The sequence below is a fragment of the Balaenoptera musculus genome, chromosome 7 (assembly GCF_009873245.2).
Source record: "Balaenoptera musculus isolate JJ_BM4_2016_0621 chromosome 7, mBalMus1.pri.v3, whole genome shotgun sequence".
Classification (NCBI taxonomy): Eukaryota; Metazoa; Chordata; class Mammalia; order Artiodactyla; family Balaenopteridae; genus Balaenoptera; species Balaenoptera musculus.
The window spans coordinates 24298912-24326140 of NC_045791.1; the positions used below are offsets into that span (position 1 = coordinate 24298912).

The 27229-nt window shown below is 34.8% G+C and overlaps 1 protein-coding gene across 1 annotated transcript in view; it reads right to left on the reverse strand.

Annotated features, from left to right (window-relative positions):
* The window catches only part of LRP1B (LDL receptor related protein 1B), a 1897582-nt gene that overhangs the window by 33868 nt on the left and 1836485 nt on the right, over positions 1-27229 (reverse strand). Inside the window, exons 85-86 of the mRNA XM_036857483.1 lie at positions 6307-6481; positions 2082-2186 (exon numbers count right to left, since the gene is read on the reverse strand). Coding sequence (XP_036713378.1) covers positions 2082-2186; positions 6307-6481 — 280 coding nt within the window. The remainder of the gene's footprint in view (positions 1-2081; positions 2187-6306; positions 6482-27229) is intronic.

Genomic DNA, 27229 nt, shown 5'->3' on the forward strand with positions numbered 1-27229 from the left:
GTTTTGGAAATGAAATATCTGAATTTTAATAAAATTGTGCCTTAAAACCATTACTAAATACTCTGAGACACCACCATGAGCTATTATTGGGTGCCAATCAGGGTTTCTGTTTATGACATGGAGTATTAAGGAGGATGTCAGGGCTTCCCTGGTGGCGCAGTGGTTGAGAGTCTGCCTGCCAATGCGGGGGACACGGGTTCGAGCCCTGGTCTGGGAGGATCCCACATGCCGCAGAGCAACTGGGCCCATGAGCCACAATTACTGAGCCTGCGCGTCTGGAGCCTGTGCTCTGCAACAAGAGAGGCCACAATAGTGAGAGGCCCGCGCACCATGATGAAGAGTGGCCCCCACTTGCCGCAGCTAGGGGAAGCCCTCGCACAGAGACAAAGACCCAACACAGCCATAAATAAATAAATAAATAAATAAATAAATTTAAAAAAAAGGAGGATGTCAGATATGATCCATCTCTAAAGCTCAAATGCAAGATGCAAAAATAACTTCCATTGTTATGAAGGTTGATAGCTACCCCAAAGGTGGTCCCTGAGATTTCACAGAGGAAAAGAATGTATTTGTTACGAACAAATTGAATCAAGAAAGAATGATATGGAATGAAGTTTCTGGAATATTTTAGCATATACCTATTTCTTCTGTAAAGAAGTCTTACTGATTAAGGTAAGACAGTTGCACTGAAATCTTGGGAGCCAAAATAATGTGTTTTATCAGTACTTGAAATGAAAAGTCAGTTACTAAATAAAAGACACTATTCCAATTATAGTATCCAGTAGAGTAATAAAGTCTAAAAACACCTGCTTCTGTCCTCTAATTAAAAGCCACTGTTCTAGCAAATGTATTTTTATGAGACAGTTCCACGAGCTTTTTCATTCCCTCCATTATATTTCTAGACAATCTAGCTGACTGTGGTGCATACACTTGTCGGTGAGCAAAGCAAAGGTTAAGTGTGTATGACACAGATGAGCCCCAAGATTAAGTACACACTGTGAAAAGCATGTGGATGTTCATGATTTAAACCAATGAACTGTGGCCTGAAATGATGTCACACAAAGCTTAGCGGTAAGTGGAAGGTTAAACCTACTTGCATCTCGGCTCATTAAACGCAGTTAAAGTGCAAATCCCCTCATTCTGACAGTAGTGATCACAAGGGTTCTCTTTCTGGTCACAGCGCTGACTTTTAAACCCAACAGAGCATCTGCAGAATTTCAGTAAAATACAGCTAAATAAAGCATCTGACTTTTTTTTTTCAAATGTTTCAAATTCATTTCATACAGAAATAGTAACACATGAACAAAATTTTTCCCAAGTATGCTCACTTATTTCTTATATACACACTCATCATAGGCTATTCTGACAAGGTGGGGAACAGAATGCAGACGTGGATCATATGTGGGCATCATCCTTCTGGTCAAGCAGTGATAAAAGAAAACTCAAAATAGAGATCACACAGGTTGAATGGTCTTATTTCAAGCTTTCCATTATGGACAATCAGGTCTTTGAAAAGGGAATACATTAAATTCCAGATTTTCTCAGGAGCAGAGAATCTACAATACTTTCCAAACATTTAGAAACCCAGATTCGAGGGAATGTATTACAAAAGAGACAGGGGCTTAATAGGTTTACATAATACAACACTCAAAACCTGATACAAAAAATCAAATAGTGTTATACTTTTGAAAAGATACCTTACAGACTTTGAAAAGAATGGTCCTAAGTACCAAAGTATTTATAAATATGATTATGTCTGGGTTTCACATATCTATTGTAAATAACGTCAATTAAATTAGAACAATTTTTACTGGCATTTCCAAGTTCAAAGATCTCTGAATGTTTGAAATGGGTATGATGCTAAGAAGTGAATGAGCTTTTCCATATGAAATCACTAGCAAATTGATGAGGGAGGAGATTCTGTAGTACATGAGCCAATGAGGAACAATACTTGATCAGAGATGTCCACGAAACATTCATTTAAAATATGTTACGCCAAGAAAGGAGAACAATAGAGCAAGGATTCCATGTACATCTAAAGTTGTTATCATAAAATGCCCACAACGTTAGAAAATACTCACAGACACACAGGTACATTTGTCTCTGGGTCCAGCTGGCACGTGCCACCATTGTAACAGTAGCCATCACATAGCTGGCAGCTAGAGGCAATCTTTCCATTAGTGCAGCTGCAGCAACAAAGAAAAAAAGTCTCATTGTTTCTGGCGTGATTATTGTTGAGAGCTGACACAAATTCTCTAAAGATGAGAATATTCATCATAGCAGACCAATGCAGTGGCTGGCTAAAAGTAGGTTTTCAGAAAGAGAGACTTGCTGGAGGCAAAGATGTTTTTTAATAGAATGATGACAAATAAAATTTTTCTTTTGGTAATTTTCATATTTTCAACCCATTTGTTTAATATAAGAATTTAATATAGCTAGATATAGGTGTGAAAAAAATACTCTAGTGTCTATCACTTACACTTCAGGGAGACATTAGCATCAGTATCTTATTCCCTTTTCATATTACCAGAGTTTGGTGACATTTTTATTATTTATAAACCACATTATCAAATACTCTGGAAGCAAATGCTTCAGCTATTCCTTCTAAACTGGGAAGTCTGGTCCAAAGAACTGTTATTAGTTTTAGACTCCACATTTTGTACGAAAGCATAGAACTATTCTGTAGTCACTTTTACCCCACTGTTTCTCCCTGAATATGTACTATAATTAGTGTCAAACTCTTTTTATTCTAAAGGAAAAAACGTTAACAGTTCATTGCAGAAATAAACAGTAATATTATAGGAACAATATGCAATATGGCAACAAAGTAATGAGGTAGGCTTTCTTGGAAAATTTTTGGAAATGCTTCTAATTTATAGTACATTACCTGTCTGGGATAAGAATAAGCACTGTGGCTATTGCTACATGGGAAAAACAAGCATAATGATAAGAGGAAAATTACAGAAATTTCTTACTTGCCATGTTATATTTTTAAATAAATAAACGAATAAACAAATACTATTAGATCGGACATTGAAAATTGTTGGTGGAACAGAGAAAAGTATATTGACATTCCAAATTATTGAGAGAAACTCTTCTATGAGAAGTATGGTAATAGAATCATACAAGCCTTGGCCCAGATCAGAATCACAACGGATAATGTCAATATCCCAATTATGAGATCATGTTAGTACTAAGTGCTATGAAGTAATCAATGCTATCACAATAAATCTGGACATAACCTTGATAAAGAAATCAGGCTGCAATATCATTGATTGATCACTTTGATCTTCTTCATGGTGGGTACCTATTGCAGTACATCCATCATAGAGAAATTCCCAATGATAGGTTAGATATTTGAAATAATTGGTTAGCAATCCCATAGTTTATTTATTCTGTGCATATTTATTTGGCCTCTTGTGGGTGGTAGGGCTGCTGGAAATGCACTGAACTGCTTACACTTTCCCAGAAGTTTAATTTAAAGATTTCTTTTTAAGAACCTGGATTTAAAAATCACATTTCTTTTCAAGATAAACAGAAGCAGTGAGTCAATTATATACCAGATATGAAATGGAGACACATGAAAGTGGAATTAAACATGGGGAAGAAGGTAGTGGTTTAAAGTTTCCAAGATTTAACAAAGAATATCACATTCTTTATAATCTATAGAGCCATACGAATATGGATGCAAAGTGAGTCAAGTACATATTTAATGGTAGTGGTGTCTGATATGTTAAATTGATCTGGGAGACTTTTCCTTGCTCTCCTTGCCCAGCCTCCTTGAAAATTGAAGAGCAGAAAGTTATAGTTTCATGTTCAGTCAAAGGGACAACATCAAAGAGAAAAATTAGCTCATCATACATTAAAGAATTTTTCACAAAAAGATAACTATACACCAAATATCATCTTTTAAAAGAGAAAAATATTCTGATTATCGATTGCTTTTAAACTTCTGCTTCCAAGAGTTATAAGAGATGTTGCCCTGTTCTCCTTCTAAAGGTTTTGTTTGAATCCTAAGCTTTAGACAGAACTTTGTAGATATTTCAAATGTGAAATACAAGTTATCCAAATCATTGTAATACATCAAAGAGTACAACTTATATTTTAATGTAGGTTTTCATCATAATTTCATTTCTTAGAAATGTTACATGTGCGTGCATGCAGACACACTTTGTAATTAGCAGTTGTCCAGTAAACAGAAAGAATTCTCATAACAATTTGACATCACAGTGGTATTATTTAGGCTATTCAAAATTATGATCAAGACTTTCTTCAATAATATTTACTGAGGAAGAGAGAAAAATACACAATTAGCTCTGTTTCAAAGATTATACCCATTATAATTGACAGAGCATCTATTCTTTACTGAAGTTGACAGCTCATAGGCTGTGCATTAGAAATACATGACTCTTTGGAATCGCAAGTATACATGCAACTTGAATTTTCCCATTTCAGTAAAAAAATATTTAACTCAGTTGTGATTTTGTTTTAGTATCAGTTCTTTACCCATGAAATAGAAATCCCAACATCTCTGCAAGCTTTAGTTAATGCTAAGATGAAAAGTATCATAGAAATGAAAACAAACTTAAAGTTTCAAAATACCCAAAGAGTCCTGTTTGTACTATCATGTTCATATGTTATTATAGCCTATCTGATAAATCAAATATTATACTCTTATCTTTAAACTTCCACTATCAACTCACTGCTAGCAACTATTATTTATCCATTCTTACATATAGGTTTCCAGAAAGATCTTTTAAGAGTCAAGAACTATAATGTTGGACCTTCAAAAGCCTACTCAGGTTATGAGGTTCTAGTGTTTCTAGGTTGGTGAAGCCAGTATTCTCTGTTAAGGAGGCAGTACCGAGGGTCCTAAGAGTTCAGCCCTTCATTCCTCACACGGAACTGCCCTGTGTGATGGAAACAGGGTGTGTGTCTCTGCATGAGCTTCTCCAAGATAAACTAGGTTGCAAACTATGGCTCATAGCCTTTCTTATACGATGGTCCATGATTCCTTGTGTGACTGGGATGGGGCTGTGAAGAAGATTCTACAGTGCATTCCTGACATGGTATGCTGGACATAAAGAAAGATGTATGCTCAGTAATTAAAATCAAGTTCTGTCATGCTAAAGTTTCATCACAAAAAACTGATGAGCTTAATGAGCAAACATGATTTTGGTAGTTTATATGAAAATGCATTTTGCTTTTATGTACTTATCAAAGGCATATATTATAATTAGTCATATTTTAAATTACTTTAGTTAAAAATAATGTGCTTTCAAAGGACACAATTTGAGGGTTTGAGTAAATGTCATTTATAGTGATAACACAAATCATACATGGAGTAATTCTAAAATGAGAGTAAATAAAAAAGAAAAAATGTCGATGCTGTCTGTAATAAAATTTTATGGGGCCTTGTTTGGCAGAGCAACATAACTCAGGGCTGGCACCCTTGCAGAGCTGTCTTGGTGGAAGCTGTGACATGAACCCTTTAAGGCGTGCTTTCCTATCGCATATGCTCGTTTATTATACTCCTAGGGCAAGTGATAGAGTACAGTCCTTTATAAGTCCTTTTTTAAAAAAACCTGTTAAAAGTTCAGAGTGAGAATTGATCTCTAACCCCAGTGGCATAAATTTGTTTCATGCTAGAAACTGAATGGCATTACTCTTTAGCTGCAAAGTTCTGTTTTCCATTCACTTGATCTTAAAGCCAAAGAGCAAAAGGCAATGTAATCAAAATCTAACTTGGACATTTTTGTTGTAGTTGCTTCCTAGGAAACATTATTCCTTCTACTTATTTTGTACAATAATTTTCAAAGTCAGATAAAAAGATTAAATTTTATTTCCATTAGATAGGTCTTCTGCTTCTTCCCCAAAGGATCATTTTGTAAAATCAGAAAGGCAAACACTCATTGTTGATAATAATGATGAAACAAAAGCCTGAGCTATTCTAATTTAGAAGTATTACATATAGCTTTTTGAAAGTATGTTGCATTTCACTTTTACTTGCTTACTATTAGGAATATTCTATATAGGCAATGATCTGATCATGTCATTACATGATAAATGTTCATATTACACAGATGTACATAATAGGTTTTTAATAAGTTTTGGTTTAATCAAAATGAATTGAACTCTATCTCTAGCCAAAAAAGAAAAAAAGAGAGAGAGAGAGAGAGAATGGAACGGTTGCCATATTGAATTTTAGAATAAAAATAATTTACATTGTTTTCTCTGTTTATTTCTGGATTGCTATGTCCTTTTGGGTTCAAATGTTTTTATAAAGTAAGCTAGCTGTCTACTTACTTGCAAGATATATCTTCACTGTCTTTATTTATAATGCAATGTCCCCCATGGCACCTTATACATTTGTCAACCTCGCATTTTGGTCCTTCGTAGCGTGTTGGACAGACACATTCCACACTTCCGTCATCCCCAATGGTACAGGATTCAGAATTCACACAGTAGTGATGACACACATCTAGAAAGAATGCACAACATAGAAATGAAATTTCTTGAAATATTTCAAGATTTTTTCTTGAGTCACAATAAATGTTACCTTTCACTTAATATTTTAAAATGGTCAGAGAATAGGTAGATTAATTTACAAAAGCAGCCTGTAACTGCATGTAACCAGAATTCTTTAATAATGTCACTGGTTCCTCTTTTTGCCCGAGTTAGGCATCATTTCATCTTTCTAGGAGGAGATGGGTTATATTGATATAATACTAAGTGACAAACTCTTTAGGTTCTGAGTTTTAAAGTTTAAGTTCACAAGTTTCCTCAGCTTTCCTTCTAATGAGAAATATTACTGTTATTCTGAAATGAACAGAAATGGTCAAAATTTCTTTAGATGTCATTTATCTTTGTCCCTCTTCGCATCTCTTTTCATCCAGAGAACAGGGTAGTGAGTGGTGAGTAGGGGAATCCTACCTCTTCACTAGCTTTTGGTGTGGTGGAAAGAAGCCTCCCTCTATGAGCCAGAACAGGCCCAGTATTTCCAAACGCCTGGGCAGGTAAGCAGACAGGAGGTGTGCCTCTCATGGAACCCTAATAGAAAGGTAGACTGGAAGACTAACTGATCCATCATGGGTAGAAAGTGATAACAGAAGTCTAGACTATTGCCCCCTCCTAGGTGAGAACCTAACCTCCCCATCAGTCAGAGGGAAAACCTCCCTGTAGCTGAGCCCTTTACTTTGGAAGATGTTTCCTACTGAGCACTACAGACAATTTTCTCAACCACAAAGGAAGTCTTCCTCAAATATTTCTATACCTCTTGAACGTCAGTAATAAAACAAAGACCATTTAATAATATAAGAACCACATTGACTTTGCAATTAGATATTCTGCCTGTCTTTTGAAAAACAAGTTTATATGTCTGCTGACATATCAATGTATTCGAATTTACCATATCCAAAATATTGAAATTTATAGTACAAATAATCGTAAGCAGAAGAACTGGTCAAATTGATCCCAGACTTTGTGTTTGGAGCGGCAATTTCATTTTAGTTATCTAACCATGAAGCAATGTTAAGTGAGATTAGCTGAGATAAAAATCACAATTTATAAACTTTAACCTGCAATAAGACAGTTATAGTAGGTGAGAAAAATTAAAACATAATTTATAATTTTCATGTTTGTGTATTTATCTAGCTGTTTATTAAATCAGACAGAAATTAAATTTACTGACAGGCTTGCTTCATATTTATGGAAATTTATTTCAAGCATTCTTCTGTTTGCTGGTGCTTTATGCCAAGTGCCCTTGTTGCAATTCCATGCTGAAGCTTATTACTAAGGGTCTTGGCTGTACGTAAGGAAAGCAGCACTTTTGAAAGGTGAGAGACGTGGAGATCTAAAAATTAAGTCAGTGTTAGTATCTGTCCATTATGATGTCTATCTGTAGTTGTTCTAGGCTTGGCAGGTAGAGTTTACACAGCACAGCTTCTGTTTTTATTTATGAAGAATGTATTAGCAGCAGCCTACATAATCATCTAGTACCATCTCCTATGCAGAAATCTCTAAAGAAAAATTTTCCTTCGTCAGGTTGCTACATACCACTTATTGACAGAGAGCTCTTTTAATATTGTCTCTAATTGCTTTAAATTTCTTTCTTTGGTCCTGATTCATTTTTCTGATGGGACATAGAAGTCAGCTGATGTATCTGTCCAAGATCTTCATATTATGAGGTTTTTCCACAGTGGATAATTCATCAGAATCATGTAGGTAACTTATTTGCAAATAAAAATTCCAGTGTCTTTCCCTTTCATCCACCACCACCCCTGGATTCCAATTTATAGATCATAAATGAGGCCCAAGTGATCCCCGTGGGACTGGGTGAGTAAATAGAATTTGGGAACGAGGGAATGTAAGAAATCGGAAAACAATTTACTGATTAGCAAAGGGACTACATTGTCTCATAATCGTAAATAGATTTGATTTGACTAAAATAGCTTATTTCTTGACTAATTTGTGAGCCCTAATTAAAATGTAATTTTTAACCTAAAATTTTGAACCACTTTTTTTTATAATCACATCACTGAGAAGACCTAAGAAACTTGAAAAACTGGGTTAACATTCTGAGGGTTGATGATTGCCCTACACCATACTGTAGCAAGGAACAGTTTGCACTTATCTAGGGTGCTAAAGGTCAAAGTTAAAAACTTACCTACAATTTACTAATTATAACTAGTTTTGGTGCATAAATTAAATCTGTTTTAGACTAAGATTATAAAGATGTGAGAATATATACAACTCATTAGTAATCAAGGAAATACAAATTAATAGCTCAAAGAAATACCATTGCACACATACCAAATTGACAACAAATAGCAGAAACTCTCATACACTAGTAGTGGGAATATAAACTGGTTCAACCAATTTGGGAAACAATTGACAGTATATACTAAATTTGAACATAACTACACTTAATGACTTAGCATTTTTACTCTTAATATACTGTATATCCCAGAGAAAAGCATGTACATGTGCACAAAAACATGTACATAATATGCACAGCAATATTTTTAGAAATAGCCGAAAACAGAATATAATCTAAATGCCCATTGTAAGAAGAATGGAGAAACTGTAGTTCATATATATATGTATATTTATATGTAAAGAGATAAATGAAAAATGAAGACATTACAGTTATACACAACGACATGGATGAATCTCACAAAAATAATATTGAGAGAAAAATGCTGGACAGAAAAATATATATACTACTTTTTTATTTGTATAACTTCAAAAGGCAAAACTAATCTATGGTTTTAAGAGTCAAAACTGAGTTATTTTTGAGCAGAAGGAAAGGGATAGTGATGAAGAACACCAGGGGGCATCTGAGGTAATGATAATGTTTATTTTTGACCTGAATGTTGGTTTACACTGGTATGTACACCTGGGGATAAATTATTGAACTGTATACCTGTGATTTTAAACATTTCTATGTATATTATTTTTCCATAGAAAGATTTTTTTACTCTAATGGCATATAAGCTAGAATGAGAATATTTTATAAATTCTGCTTAATTTGCTAACCAGGCTAATAGCTTTTCTCTTTACAGACGATATTTTTTAAAGGAATTCATGGTCCACTTTTTATGCTTTAAAGGAAATTCTCTGAAGAAATGTCTATTTAGGTCTTCTGTCCATTTATGGATTGGGTTGTTTGTTTTTTTTGATACTGAGCTGCATGAGCTGCTTGTAAATTTTGGAGATTAATCCTTTGTCAGTTGCTTCATTTGCAAATATTTTCTCCCATTCTGAGGGTTGTCTTTTCATCTTGTTTATGGTTTCCTTTGCTGTGCAAAAGCTTTTAAGTTTCATTAGGTCCCATTTGTTTATTTTTGTTTTAATTTCCATTTCTCTGGGAGATGGGTCAAAAAGGATCTTGATGTGATGTATGTCAAAGAGTGTTCTTCCTATGTTTTCCTCTAAGAGTTTTATAGTGTCTGGCCTTACATTTAGGTCTTTAATCTATTTTGAGTTTATTTTTGTGTATGGGGTTAGAGAGTGTTCTAATTTCATTCTTTTACATGTAGCTGTCCAGTTTTCCCAGCACCACTTATTGAAGAGGGTGTCTTTTCCCCATTGTATATTCTTGCCTCCTTTATCAAAAATAAGGTGACCATATGTGCATGGGTTTATCTCTGGGCTTTCTATCCTGTTCCATTGATCTATATTTCTGTTTTTGTGCCAGTACCATACTGTCTTGATTACTGTAGATTTGTAGTATAGTCTGAAGTCTGGGCGCCTGATTCCTCCAGCTCCATTTTTCTTTCTCAAGATTGCTTTGGCTATTTGGGGTCTTTGTGTTTCCAAACAAATTGTGAATTTTTTTGTTCTAGTTCTGTGAAAAATGCCAGTGGTAGTTTGATAGGGATTGTATTGAATCTGTAGATTGCTTTGGGTAGTATAGTCATTTTCACAACGTTGATTCTTCCAGTCCAAGAACATGGTATATCTCTCCATCTGATTGTATCATCTTTAATTTCTTTCATCAGTGTCTTACAGTTTTCTGCATACAGGTCTTTTGTCTCCTTAGGTAGGTTTATTCCTAGGTATTTTATTCTTTTTGTTGCAACGGTAAATGGGAGTGTTTCCTTAATTTCTGTTTCAGATTTTTCATCATTAGTGTATAGGAATGCAAGAGATTTCTGTGCATTGATTTTGTATCCTGCTACTTTACCAAATTCATTGATTAGCTCTAGTAGTTTTCTGGTAGCATCTTTAGGATTCTCTATGTATAGTATCATGTCATCTGCAAATACAGATTGCCAACAAACATATGAAAGGATGCTCAACATCACCAATCATTAGAGAAATGCAAATCAAAACTACAATGAGGTATCACCTCACACCAGTCAGAATGGCTATCATCAAAAAAATCTACAAACAATAAATGTTGGAGAGGGTGTGGAGGAAAGAGAACCCTCTTGTATTGTTGGTGGGAATGTAAATTGATACAGCCACTATGGAGAACAGTATGCAAGTTCCTTAAAAAACTGAAAATAGAACTACCATACGACCCAGCAATCCCACTACTGGGCATATACTCTAAGAAAACCATAATTCAAAAAGAGTCATGTACAACAATGTTCATTGCAGCTCTATTTACAATAGCCAGGACATGGAAGCAACTAAGTGTCCATCAACAGATGAATGGATAAAGAAGATGTGGCACATATATACAATGGAATATTACTCAGCCATAAAAAGAAACGAAATTGAGTTATTTGTAGTGAACCTATGGTCTGTCATACAGAGTGAAGTAAGTCAGAAGGAGAAAAACAAATACCGTATGCTAACACATATATATGGAATCTAAAAAAAAAAAAAAAAAATGGTTCTGAAGAACTGAGGGGCAGGACAGGAATAAAGATGCAGACGTAGAGATTGGACTTGACACGAGGAGGGGGAAGAGTAAGCTGGGACAAATTGAGAGAGTGGCATGGACATATATACACTACCAAATGTAAAATAGATAGCTAGTGGGAAGCAGCCACATAGCACAGGGAGATCATCTCGGTGCTTTGTGACCACCTAAAGGGTTGGGATAGGGAGGGTGGGAGGGAGACGCAAGAGAGAGGAGATATGGGGATATATGTATATGTATAGCTGATTCACTTTGTTATAAAGCAGAAACTAACACACCATTGTAAAGCAATTATGCTCCAATAAAGATGTTTAAAAAAAAAGGAAATCCTCCACCCTTTAATGCTTTTAATATTTTTTGAAGCATGTCAGATGCACATTATTCAATTGCAGTTGACTGGTCTCATGGCCTAACAATGGAACCTAAAGAATGTAAAGAAATGTTTGCTAATATAAAATTGTGAAGTAAACAGATGTTAGAATATACAGTTTAATAACTAATTCTAAATTGCATGCTGTTAAGCCATGCCATGTTTTCCCTCTAAAAAAGGCAGAAATAATTTTAGGCTCAGAACCCTTTCTCTACAGATATTCAAATGGAAGACATTTCATTTTTCCCAGTTTACATGTTTAGCACTCTATGCTAAATTGAAGCTTAGGGACAGAGAGCTGCTCACTATACTCCAGCCCTGCCAGAGTGGCTTCCCAATGCCTACCTATGAAAATTTTCTGACTATCTCCCACTGTTAGGCTTAAGATGTGGAACATGTAGAGGATACTGAATTATATGTCTGGCTGCATCACTGTTAGGATTCTTGGGCCCAACACTTTTAATATATATTCCCTCCCTCCCTTCCCCCCTCTCTCTCTCTTTCCTTCTTTCTTTCTCCTCTTAAAGCCTTCCCTATTTATTCAATTCCAACTCCAAGATTTCTGAACACAGGAGAAAGTAGATCTTACTTGATAGGGGACTTCAGCATCTTGTATTTAAACTATCACACAAGCACTGGATATTTGTAAATCGAAATGACTCCTTCAAAAGCTCTCTGATATTTCAAGTTTAATCATGTCACATACTACATGCAAGTCCAGGAAAAAGTTTGAAACACCTGATGGTACTATTTCCAAATTGATTGACTCAACCAGAGTTCATGTTTTCTGCAACTGTCTCAATATCATGACAGGAATGTAGAGTAAGTCATAGGAATGCTACCTAATTTCTCTCTCATTCTCTTTTCAGCTATAATCCACTTTGAATTACAAGCATCTATGTAAAATTTGTATAAATATATGCTGTATTTTTATCAGTGTCTCCTCTCTATACACTCTCAAATAATTACTACATACTCATAGTTAAATTCTAACTATCTCTTCAGTTATTTATTTAATAAAAGGAATACTTCAGTAGCACTTCCCAATTCAGCAGAAAGTTAGCAAAGTATGAAGAAGAATATTATATGAGAAGGCTCCTATGGTATGCAATTGTTCACTTTGGTTCTAAGGAGTCTTCCTTGATAAGCTCAGAAACAGAGAGAAGTCTAACCATAACTGGAAGAACAATTTTTTTATCCTAGAGCACTGAAAATAGTTATCCTACACAGCTTACCACTTGAAGCATCAAAAATGCTTTAAAACCATTTTGAAAGTAATCTTTCTATTAGATAGATATGCATGTTCTTAACTAAAATATATTGGTATTTTTATTAATGACTCATTTATCACTCTATCAATTATTTATGTGAAATTACCTTTGCAGAAGTTTCATAACCTTCTGCTTTTTTTCATATTTCAGTTTTGACTAAGTGAAATGTTACCGATTATGAAGCAGTAGACAAATCTAAATAAAATACTTAATTCCTCCCAAAGAATAAAAGAGTTAGGAATGTTGGTGGTTTGTTAAAACCAAGGTGTACCACAAAGGGATCATCTTCTATTTTCTGACACAGAGACACACACACATACACGCACTTTCCCCAACACAATCATCTTTTCCCCCCCAAATTTTAAATTTAGCTTAATAATTATTGGAACTGAGAGAAAGTTAAAAAAAAAATGCGGTAGACTAAAAGAAGGACGGTTAGAAGAAAATACAGGTGACAGGAGACATTTTGTTAGAGAGGATGAAATAGGGAAGGAATTGAAGATTGAAGGCTGAAGATAAAAGAGGCTAGTCAGATTGGCCAGTAAGTGTTCAACAGCAACAGTCTGGAATTTATGGAAAGAAAAGCAGGTGGAACAATATAGTTGATCTAATTTTAAACACCATGATGATAAAATGGAAGTGGTGGATGTGTAATTATTTGCTGAGGACATGCATGTGTCTAATTGTATACTGGGAGCTGTGAGAAGAGTTCAGAAATACAAGACAGGACACCAGCTCTAGAGAGCTGACAAGCCAATTAAAAGGTTAAAACAAGAAGAAAAAAGCAATTAAAACCGATCTGAATAATGTCCACTGTGGCAAGAGCCTACATATATTACTACCAACAAAATCTTCCTTCCTTTGGAACATTCCAGCTCATAAGTTTTCAGCATTTTACTGACCTGAACGGCATAACAATTGAGATTTCTGTATATGATAAGAAGGAGCAATAATGAAATGCAATTAATTTGTGCTAAGAAAATAGAGATTACCATGAAATTATATAATAACACTTTACATTCACAATATAAAAATTGTTATAACCTGTGCAGGGTAATTACACTAAGAACTGCATAGCAGCACCAAACACAATCATGTAATCTAAAGGACAACGATGGATATATAATTACAGAGTATTCACATGGTAATTAAGTAGATAGTAACTGGAGAATAAGTGAATGGCTATTTTCTGCAACAGAAATGGAGTAATTTTCAAGGCAGATCATTATTGCACTGTCTCTTTTTCTCTTTCTCTTTTCTCTTTAAGCAACCAGAAATACAAGGAGATACTTCTTCCTTTAATATTTTTTACAGTATCTTAATAGACCACATAAAAATATGTGCATGTATGGGTATATATACAGGTTTATGAATATTCATGGGGAGCCAGATGCCTATAAAATCTCTAGCTGCATTTAACTTCTTTCCCAAATATTTCTTTCTATTGAAAAGTAATTGCCAAGACCATTTAGCTATTAACTCATATTTGCAACTGGGCTATTCACATTGTAATAGTTAGTGAAGTGTGAAATTTATTTAAAGAGAAGAAAACCAAACCAAAATATACTACCTAAACAGGAGCTGAAGATACTCAGTAAGAATAATGAGTAACCTGGAGAGTATTTAATTGGTAATACAGAGTGGTTATACAGGGGAGACTAAATTATGCAATCACATGTATGTACATCAATTGTCCTACTTCACTGAATTTTGACCTGGCCTTTAAAAAAATGTGAAAAAAATAAAAATAAAAAATAAAAAAATGCTATGTGAATTGGCTTTAAGATTCCTAATTTAAATAAGCATTTGATAATTTAGGACCACACACACACACACACACACACACACACACTATACACCAATAAATTAAAAGTAGGAGGGTATTACTTTCACAAAGATTAGGTAAACCCACAGCACATACCCTAGGTATTCTATAACTGAGCTCCAATTTCAGTGCAATTCATACTCCACCTTCACTGTTATTTGTCTCAGGAGAAGTAGGTTCTATGAATTTTGCTAACGTTCTCCCTGCCGGGATATTTATAGCTGCTTCCACATATGTATAAATGGCAGAAGAATTTCCAGAAGAGCCAACATGGTGTTTTATAGACTTTTGATGAATACTTATACTACGGTGACATAATAAAAAGAAAGAAAAAACAAAATCATTGGCCAGAATATGAGGGACTTGGAGGTTTAATTCAGCCCTTCCTCTGACTAACAATGTGACCTCATCTGAATTACTTGACTAACTTCTCCAAGATGCTCTTTGGTCATCTTTGAACAGAGTCAGTATTACTAAACACGCCTGAGATTATGTCATGATTCCCTGCTCACCCATCCATCCTCAACAATACCCTTAATACGAAAAAGGCCAATGAGAGCCTGTTTTGAGTAAAATGATGGAAATGATGATTATGATGATAATAAACACTTGTTTTTAGCTGTCTTCTACATGCCAGGCACATGTGTTGGTTTTAGTCTCAGCATTACATGGTATTACCCTCATTTTATAGGTGATTACTCTGAGGCACAGAGAGGTTACGCAACTTGCCAATGATGACACAAGAAAAAGTGAGAAGACTGAAATTCAAACCCAAATAAGTCAAACTCTAGAGAATAAACTCTTATTTTTCTTATTCAATTACTCACACTCAAGAAAAGAAAATCCAGAAAGTAATTTGGAATACCTTTGGTGTTCTTTTGTCCTTATATGTGTCTAAAACTAAACGGGCCTCCATCTATATAGATATCTGAAGGTCTAACCACCAGTCAGAATGCTAATGGACCCTGCAGTAGCAAGAACAACAGACCCAGAAGAGCTTACCTGATGCCACACAGACCAGCAAAGTTAGAGCTCAGGAACTCAATCTGGACTCCTATATCTCATCCAAACATTCATTTTTCATGTGCCATTCTCAGCATTCCATCCCAACCCAAGTTGAACATTGGCCTCTCTAGCCACTGGTAATTGGCTTACAGCACTGGACTCTCTTACTTGAAGGGAACACCTAACCATACATATGATATATTCAATATCAGGCAGGATCAGTTCTGAGTCACTCTGGACAAATAGGAAACCAAAATAACAGCCAAGAAATCTCACAGTATGACATTCCTGAGTGTCACCATTTGCTGACACATAATTTAAGAAGAAAACATTTAGAAGGTTTTCTGGAAAAGTTTTCAGATTCTTAAAAATGTTAACAAAAGTGATGGCAGCCTTTATTCTCTGGAGTCAGTTTTTCATTTATCATGGTTTAGGAGGCAAAGAGATAAAGTAACTTGTATAATTTGCTTAGAATTTTATGATTGCTGTCTTTAAAGGATTATATTAAAAAATAAAAACAAATTTAAGAAATACTAGAATGTATTCTTTTTCACATTCCTCCAATGTTTGACACAGCCTAAGATATTTTAATAATTAAACTTATTGCATAGTCCTAAATATATCTTCTGATTTCAGAACTGAGTTTAATAAAGTAGGCAAACATTGAATCCAGGTATGCCAATTAAATACTCACTAGGGAAAAAAGTGGGCAAAACTCTGATTAGAGCTGATAAATTTTCATCAGAAAAGCATGTTTAAGAAAATTAGCATTTTCTAATTTATTACTAAAAATAGAAATATATCCCAAATATTTTATAGAGAAAACTGCAAAAATTTAGAGTGAGATCTATTCTGAGCAAACACTGCCATCTCGGAGTATCCAGGTAAAAGGAAAATGTAAGATTCAGAAAGCCAATTTAATAAAATTTTCATTTGAGTGAGACATATGGGGTGGGATTTTAAAAGTACCAGCATTTAAGTTCTCAACAGGCTGCTGTTTCAAAATGTATATTAACAATGATGGCATCAGTAATTTTAGCAATAGTCAAAATTAACTCATAAAACTATCATGGCAATGTTTTTTTCAAATATCAGAGAAACCTACATAACTTTTGTTTATAAAGGATGTTCTGGGTTGAGTATTCCTCTATTTTTAAAGCAATCCAGCTATAAAAGCTTTTAGCAAGTAACTATAAAGTGGTAGAGAGTCATCTGAGACTTGAAAGCAAGTTCACTTGCAGATGACAGCTAAATACAATTATCAGATGAGGCTAACTTAAAACCATACAAGTGAATAAGCATACGACGGCTTAAATGTAGAATAGGAATGAAGCACACACATATATGTAGTAACTCTCTCACCATAAACAAACCATTTACCATGTTTAGGCCCTAATTTCTTTATCAGGACATTGAATGGCACTAAAGTTCAATTCATTTCAGCCTAATAAAATTTATTAACATCTACTATGTTAATAGTATCTATAGTGTTAATATTGCCCTTACTCTCAGGGTGCCTATAATTTGACAGAACCTCAGGGCTAACACAACTGAAAAAAATTAAGATCAATAAAATATTTTAGTTAAGAACTATTTCTTTAAGACAATTCAGAGCACAAATTAATAACTCATTTGTAGAAAACTAGAAAGAATTTCATGGAGAAATGAGAGGTGAACAATGCTTGGAATTGATCATGGAAAAGATCATCTCAGTTGGGAGTATAATTAAGAAAGTTATTGTCATCATGTTATAGCCTAACGAGAGGGCAGGGAATGTCTTACCTCATACTGGGAGAAGACATGGCCATCATAGACAAACCCATGCAGTTCCTATATACGTATTTTTTCTCCTTCTTTCACTATCTCTTCTCCATTCCAACTTTTCATCCTTTCTTTCTTCCAAGCTACTCACTTCAAAACTAAATGTTTAAGTAATGATTTCTGATATACTTAGATGTAACTTCCTCCTACTTTTCCTTCAATATGTTACCTTGCAAAATACATAATATATATGTTTCTTTATATCCATATATCAATATCTATACAGATATATAGAGAGGGGTTTTTACACTGGTGTGATAAGTGATTACTATTTAATGAGAGTTCCCTAAAATATTGAGAAAGTCATCTTGAAAAGGTCACCTGACAGAGTAATATGTAGCAAATTATAAAAGATACCCCTGGTCAAATGTGCAAGTTTCCTTTAGGTTAGATGTGTAGGCATAAAACAGATTATTCATATATAAAACTCGGCTTTCTACTTTACTTTCATAGTAATTCAAAGGTTACAGAAAATCACTTTAATTTTATTATTAATTAGTAGCATTACACTTTAACATGATTAGAAGTAGGCATTGAATTACTGCAATTAATCAATAAACAATTTAATCCAGTATACTTTTGATTTATAAAGATTATTGTTCTTTGAAAACATTCTTGTAAATTGTTTCAACCTTAAGGCGATGAGATTAACTCATTACTCTTTTACATACCCAGCTTACGAAAAGATACTGTAGCAATACACTTTTGATATAATAACTAATGTGTTTTAATTTCTATAGCCCCCTGACTCTTTTCTTCATTCAGACTGTATTAGGTTCTTAATTTACCCTGCTTTATTTTTCATCATCTCATTTCTCACCACCTGACACTTAATATGTTTGCATATTTTTTATAAATACTAAAGTGTACCATGAGAGCAGTTTTCTGTTTTATTCATGACTAACTCTCAAGCCTCAGTGGCTGACACACATTAGATGCCCTATTTATATTTGTTGAATTAATGAATGAGCACTGCCCCTTGGAAATCAGGGCACTTCAGAAGGCAGAGAACAAGAGTCATACTGTAGATTTTTTAGTTTTAAAACTCCAAAGGCAGTTACAAATTTATGTAAATATGAGATCAATCAAGGTTAGTTTTACTTACTCCTGAAACTAACTGAAGTTTGCCAGGATATGTGTGTGTGTTTCAGTTGGGGAGAGGAAGGTGGGAGATGAAAGAGGAGATTCAGATAGGAAGCAAAGATAGATGCCATCCATCCAGTCTCAGTAAAAGGGCTCTTGGATATCTAGTGCCTACATAAAACAGACATTCAGCTGCTGGATCAATGAAACAACTACCAGATACTCCAGACCACCAGGTGAATGAAAGATGTGACCTACCATTTTTCCAGAAATGGGCATTCCATAGACGGAGACTAAACTTTTCAGCTTCCAATAGGCTTCATTTTGTAGTCATAGCCTAACCTATGTATGAAAGTAAACCTAGGAGACTAGTTCAAGATGGCGGAGTAGAAGGACGTGCGCTCACTCCCTCTTGTGAGAGCACTGGAATCACAACTGACTGCTGAACAATCATCAACAGGAAGACACTGGAATTCACCAAAAAGGATACCCCACATCCAAAGAAAAGGAGAAGCCGCAATGAGACAGTAGGAAGGGCGCAATCACAATTAAATCAAATCCCATAACCACTGGGTGGGTGACTCACAAACTGGAGAACACTTATACCACAGAAGTCCACCCACTGGAGTGAAGGTTCTGAGCCCCAGGTCAGGCTTCCCAACCTGGGGGTCCAGCAACAGGAGGAGGAATTCCCAGAGAAACAGACTTTGAAGGCTAGAGGGATTTGATTGCAGGATTTCGACAGGAGTGGGGGAGGCAGAGACTCCACTCTTGGAGGGCACACACAAAGTAGTGTGCACATCAGGACGCAGGGGAAGGAGCAGTGACCCCATAGGAGACTGAACCAGACCTACCTGCTAGTGTTGGAGGGTCTCCTGCAGAGGCGGGGGGTGGCTGTGGATTACCATTGGGACAAGGACACTGACAGCAGAAATTCTGTGAAGTGCTGCCTGGCGTGAGCCCTCTTGGAGTCCACCATTGGCCCCACCAAGGACCGGGAAGGCTCCAGTGATGGGTTGCCTCAGGCCAAACAACCAACCCAGCCCCACCCATTAGCAGACAAGCAGATTAAAGTTTTACTGAGATCTGCCCAACAGAGCAACACCCAGCTCTACCTACCACCAGTCCCTCCCTCAGGAAGCTTGCACAAGCCTCGTAGATAGCCTCATCCACCAGAGGGCAGACAGCAGAAGCAAGAAGGACCACAATCCTGAAGCCTGTGGAATGAAAACCACATTCACAGATAGACAAAATGAAAAGGCAGAGGACTATGTACCAGATGAAGGAACAAGATAAAACCCCAGAAAAACAACTAAATGAAGTGGAGATAGGCAGCCTTCCAGAAAAAGAATTCAGAATAATGAGAGTGAAGATGATCCAAGACCTTGGAAAAAGAATGGAGGCAAAGATCAGAAGATGCAAGAAATGTTTAACAAGACCTAGAGAAGAATTTAAAGACCAAACAACAGAGATGAACATACAATAACTGAAATGAAAACTACACTAGAAGGAATCATAGCAGAATAACTGAGGCAGAAGAACGGATAAGTGACCTGTATGACAGAATGGTGGAAATTCACTGCTGGCAGAACAGAATAAAGAAAGAGAATGAAAAGAAAGGAAGACAGACTAAGGATACCTCTGGAACAACATTAAACGCACCAACATTGCATTATACGGGTCCCAGAAGGAGAAGAGAGAGAGAAAGGACCCGAGAAAAAATTGAGGAGATAATAGTTGGAAACTTCCCTAACATGGGAAAGGAATAGACAACCAAATTCAGGAAGCGCAGAAAGTACCAGGCAGGATAAACCCAAGGTAAGACATGCTGAGGACACATAGTAATCAATTTGACAAAAATTAAAAACAAACAAAAATTATTAAACGCAACAAGGGAAAAAGAAACAAATAACATACAAGGGGACTCCCAAAAGGTTAACAGCTGACTTCTCAGCAGAAACTCTACAAGCCAGAAGGAGCGTGGCACAATATATTTAATGATGAAAGGGAAAAAACCTACAACCAAGATTACTCTATCTGGCAAGGATCTCATTCAGATTTGGCGAAGAGAAGAAATCAAAAGCTTTACAGACAAGCAAAAGTAAGAGAATTCAGCACCACCAAACCAGCTCTACAACAAATGCTAAAGGAACTTCTCCAAGTTGAAACACAAGAGAAGAAAAGGACCTACAAAACAAACACACAACACTTAAGAAAATGGTCATAGGAACATACATATCGATAATCACCTTAAATGTGAATGGATTAAATGCTCCAACCAAAAGACACAGGCTCGCTGAATGGACACAAAAACAAGACCCATATATATGCTGTCCACAAGAGACCCACTTCAGACCTAGGGACACATACAGACTGAAAGGGAGGGGATGAAAAAGATATCCATGCAATAGAAATCAAAAGAAAGCTCGAGTAGCAATACTCATATCAGATAAAATAGACTCTAAATAAAGAATGTTACAAGAGACAAGAAGGACACTACGTAATGATCAAAGGATGAATCCAAGAAGAAGATATAACAATTATAAATATATATGCACCCAACATAGGAGCACCTCAATACATAAGGTGAACGCTAACAGCTATAAAGAGGAAATCAACAGTAACACAATAATAGTGGGGACTTTAACACCACACTGACACCAATGGACAGATCATCCAGACAGAATATTAATAAGGAAATGCAAACTTTAAATGACACAATAGACCAGATAGATTTAATTGATATTTATAGGACATTCCATGCAAAAACAGCAGATTACACTTTCTTCTCAAGTGCACACAGAACATTCTCCAGGATAGATCACATCTTGGGTCACAGATCAAGCTTCAGTAAATTTAAGAAAATTGAAATCATAGCAAGCATCTTTTCTGACCACAACGCTATGAGATTAGAAATGAATTACAGGGAATAAAACGTAAAAAACACAAACACATGGAGGCTAAACCATACGTTACTAAATAACCAAGAGATCACTGAAGAAATCAAACAGGAAATCAAAAATACCCTAGAGACAAATGACACAAAAACAAACAATCCAAAATCTATGGGATGTAGCAAAAGCCGTTCTAAGAGAGAAGTTTATAGCAATACAATCCTACCTAAAGAAATAAGAAAAATCTCAAACAATCTAACCTTACACCTAAAGGAACTAGAGAAAGAAGAACAAACAAACCCTAAGTTAGTAGAAGGAAAGAAATCATAAAGATCAGAGCAGAAATAAATGAAAGAAAACAAATAAAACACTAGTAAAGATCAATAAAAATGAAAGGCTGTTCTTGAGAAGATAAACAAAATTGATAAACCTTTAGCCAGACTCATCAAGAAAAACAGGGAGAAGACTCAAATCAATGAAATTAGAAATGAAAAAGGAGAAGTTACAACAGACACTGCAGAAATACAAAGCATCCTAAGAGACTATTACAAGCAATTCTACACCAATAACATGGACAACCTGGAAGAAATGGACAAATTCTTAGAAAGGTATAACCTTCCAAGACTGAACCAGGAAGAAATAGAAAATGTGAACAGACCAATCACAAGCAATGAAATTGAAACTGTGGTTAAAAATTTTCCAACAAACAGAAGTCCAGGACCAGATGGCTTCATGGGTGAATTCTATCAAACAGTTAGAGAAGAGCTAACACCTATCTTTCTCAAACTCTTCCAAAAAATTGTAGAGGAAGGAACACTCCCAAACTCATTCTGTGAGGCCACCATCACCCTGATATCAAAACCAGACAAAGATCTACAAAAAAAGAAAATTACAGACCAATATCACTGATGAATATAGATGCAAAAATCCTCAACAAAATACTAGCAGACAGAATCCAATAACACATTAAAAGGATCATACACCATCGTCGAGTGGGATTTAACCCAGGGATGCACGGATTCTTCAATATACACAAATCAATCAATGTGATACACCATATTAACAAATTGAAGAATAAAAACCATATGATCATCTCAATAGATGCAGAAAAAACTTTTGACAAAATTCAACACCCATTTATGATAAAAACTCTCCAGAAAGTGGGCATAGAAGGAACCTACCTCAACATAATAAAGGCCACATATGACAAACCCACAGCAAGCTTCATTCTCAATGGTGAAAAACTGAAAGCATTTCCTCTAAGATCAGGAACAAGACAAGGATGTCCACTCTCACCACTATTATTCAACATAGTTTTGGAAGTCCTAGCCATGGCAGTCAGAGAAGAAAAAGAAATAAAAGGAATACAAATTGGAAAGTAGAATTAGAACTGTCACTGTTTTGCAGATGACATGATACATTACATAGAGAATCCTAAAGATGCCACCAGAAAACTACTAGAGCTAATCAAGGAATTTGGTAAAGTTGCAGGATACAAAATTAATGCACAGAAATCTCTTGCATTCCTATACACTAACAATGAAAAATCAGAAAGAGAAATTAAGGAAACAATCCCATTCACCACTGCAACAGAAAGAATAAAATACATAGGAATAAACCAACCTAAGGAGGTAAAAGAGCTGTACTCAGAAAACTATAAGACACTGATGAAAAAACTCAAAGGTGACACAAACAGATGGAGAGATATACCATGTTCTTGGATTGGAAGAATCAATATTGTGAAAATGATTATAATACCCAAAGCAATCTACAGATTCAATGCAATCCTTATCAAATTACCAATGGCACTTTTTACAGAACTAGAACAAAAAATCTTAAAATTTGTATCGAGACACAAAAGACCCCAAAGAGCCAAAGCAATCTTGAGGGAAAGAAATGGAGCTGGAGGAATCAGAATCCCTGACTTCAGACTATACTACACAGCTACAGTAATCAAGACAATATGGTACTGGCACAAAAACAGAAATACAGATCAATGGAACAGGATAGAAAGCCCAGAGATAAACCCACGCACTTATGGTCAACTAATCTATGACAAAGGAGGCAAGGTATCCAATGGAGAAGAGACAGCTTCTTCAATAAGTGGTGCTGGGAAAATTGGACAGCTACATGTAAAAGAATGAATTAGAACACTCTGTAACACATACAGAAAAATAAACTCAAAATGGATTAAAGACCTAAATGTAAGACCAGACACTAAAAACCTCTTTGAGGAAAACATAGGAAGAACACTCTTTGACATACATCACAGCAAGATCTTTTTTGACCCACCTCCTAGAGAAATGGAAATAAATACAAAAATAAACAAATGGGACCTAATGAAACTTAAAAGCTTTTGCACAGGAAAGGAAAACGTAAACAAGAGGAAAAGACAACCCTCAGAATAGGAGAAAATATTTGCAAATGAATCAACGGACAAAGGATTAATCTCCAAAATACATAAACAGCTCATGCAGCTCAATATTTAAAAAACAAACAACCCAATCAAAAAATGGTCTGAAGACCTAAATAAACATCTCTTCAAGAAGACATTCAAATGGCAAAGGGACACATGAAAAGCTGCTCAACATCACTAATTATTAGAGAAATGCAAATAAAAACTACAGTGAGGTATCACCTCACACTGGTTAGAATGGGCATCATCAGAAGATCTACAAACAAAGAATGCTGGAGAGGGTGTGGAGAAAAGGGAACCCTCTTGCACTGTTGGTGGGAATGTAAATTGATACAGCCACTATGGAGAACAGTATGGAGGTTCCTTAAAAACTAAAAAATAGAATTATCATATGACCCAGCAATACCACTACTTGGCGTATTACCCAGAGAAACCATGATTCAAAACGACTCATGCTTCTCAATGTTCATCGCAGCAGTATTTACAATAGCACAGGTATGGACGCAACCTAATGCCCACTGATAGACTAATGGACAAAAAAGATGTGGTCCATATATACAATGGAATATTACTCAGACATAAAAAGAAACGAAATTGGGTCATTTGTAGAGACGTGGATGGACTTAGAGGCTGTTATACAGAGCGAAGTAAGTCAGAAAGAGAAAAACAAATATCGTATATTAACACATATATATGGAATCTAGAAAAATCGTACAGATGAACCGGTTTGCAAGGCAAGAGATAGAGACACAGATGTAGAGAACAAACGTATGGACACCAAGGGGGAAAGCCACGGTGGGTGGGGGTGGTGGTGTGATGACTTGGGAGATTGGGATTGACATGTTACACTAATAAGTTTTAAATAGATAACTAATAAGAAGCTGCTGTATAAAAAAAAATAAAATTCAAACAAATAAAAACTTAAAAAAAATTAAAATTAGAGAAAAAAATGTATACCTATTCAAGAGACTATTTCTTTAATAATAGAAATTGATCTATCTGATCTATTCCTTTATGTAACTCTATATAGAATTTCATTCTAAATTCATGATCATTACAGAATTTATGTTTAAAAAAATCTCGGTCCATAAACATGAATGCTAAGACATTAATAAATTAATTTGTATTATCCAAATTATATATTACCTGAATATATATACCTAAAATATATATTAGAATACACATTAATTATATATTATAAATGATAGGTACTCAAAATATCTATTAAAATTAAAATATAAATATTTTCATTTAATTGTAAATCTTAAAAGAAACTTTTTTAAAGATTACCTAACTTGAAATTCACAACTCTGAGAAGCAGATGGTTAAATTATTATAATTATCATTTTTATAAATCATGTAACTGAGTTTCCCCTTTGATAATGAAAATAATTTGAAAATCCATAGTTGTAGAATACTATTTGTTAGTCCACAATTGTCTACCTTGTATAATTTTAAATGATTCTGAAAGAATGTTTTAATTCCATATTATCACCCCTAAACTCCAACATTTCATCCTCAAATCTGGATTCCATCTTGACAGATTCCAGTGAACTTAGAGTGTATAATCAATGAAGGTCCAGAAAGCCACTGAAATTATATGTGAACTGTTTTATGTATTTGTTTTATTTGACAAGAGATTCTTAAAAGGATCAGAAGCCTATAGTACCTTTCAAATCAAGGAGCATTGATATCTGGAGTCTAAAAATTCTAGCTTAATTCCAGTTATTCATGATCTAGAATGATGCATGAAAGTGACCTGAGTTTTCAAGTAGTCAGTTAAACACAGTGCCATTATTATGTGGTCATATCCCACACCAATTTGTTTGTTTCCAGCACTATGTTGATTATATCATTCACTTGCAAGGAAGCTTGCCCTCAGTTCATTACAATATAGATTTTCTTCTGAGTTCTTAAAACTAATAAAGTACAAATTATTTATCAAACTGAAAATTAGGTTATTATTACCACAGTTTTAGTCATGGATCTTCAAATGGTAATGCAGATCTAAAAATTCAAATTTAGCTACTTGAACTTTGGATTGATTTTCTAATGCTATTCTGGAACAAGTAACTTTCTATTTTTTCAGAGTATCCTATACTTCTGATGCATCTGAATCTTAGTGCGATCCCCAATAAGTGGCTTTTTCTAATAATCTTTCATTTTCATATAATTAATCATCTATATTGTGAGAAATTATTGGCTATCTATGAAAGGATAAGGATCCCCTTTCTATTTTACTTTGCTCTTTTTAGTGTATTCATTTGTTAGAAAAACAATGGATCTTAGTATATATCCATTTATTAAAATCAAACTTTCATGATAATTATATTTTGCATTCATGAGAATGAAACTGAATAAATAAAATTATGAATGTACTGTTTTGATTTAAGCAAAGTTATGCTCTTCTTTATTTGATGAGTTACATATTCATAGGATAAATTATAAACCTTCCCTCCTGTCTTTTGTTTATTGCATTCTGGGACTCAGAAGCTCTAAGCTTAAAATTTGGAGAATATTTTTTTCTTACATGAGAACCGGGTGATGTTTGCCATACTGTATTTGCCATTTTTATCAATAATCAATATAAGTACAAATTTTTTCTTGCAGAATATTAATTACCAATTACCAAAAGAGGTTCTATGCTTTGATTGAAACAATAATAACACCCAGTTTATAGTGATGAAATCTTAATACTTAAACATGAAGGTTATCATATTAACTATAAGATAGGAATCTATTTAATTGTCTGATATTTAAAGTATTTAAAGATTCCTGACTCATGACATTTTTCAAAACATGTCAGCTGACATTCCAAATATGATATAAAGCATGATGTTTTAAAACTACTCTTAAATTACATTTGATATAATTATTTTAAAAATGATGTTAGCAGATGCATTTAACTAGAAACAGTTTTGCTTGGTTTGAGGTAAGTCCCAAGTAAAATTTTTTTTCAAATCTGTGTGTCTGTCTGTGCATGATTTAGTACTGTATGGTCTTCTCATACCCAACTCTGTATGTAGATAATTATGAATCCATTCAGTTTACTTAACACCAAGTACAACAGAATCACAATAATAGGTGGTTTCTATTCATGCAAAACTTTGCTTTTTTTTTTTTTTTTGAGGGCTCCCACTGGGCATGTCAGTTTATTTCAATACAAATGC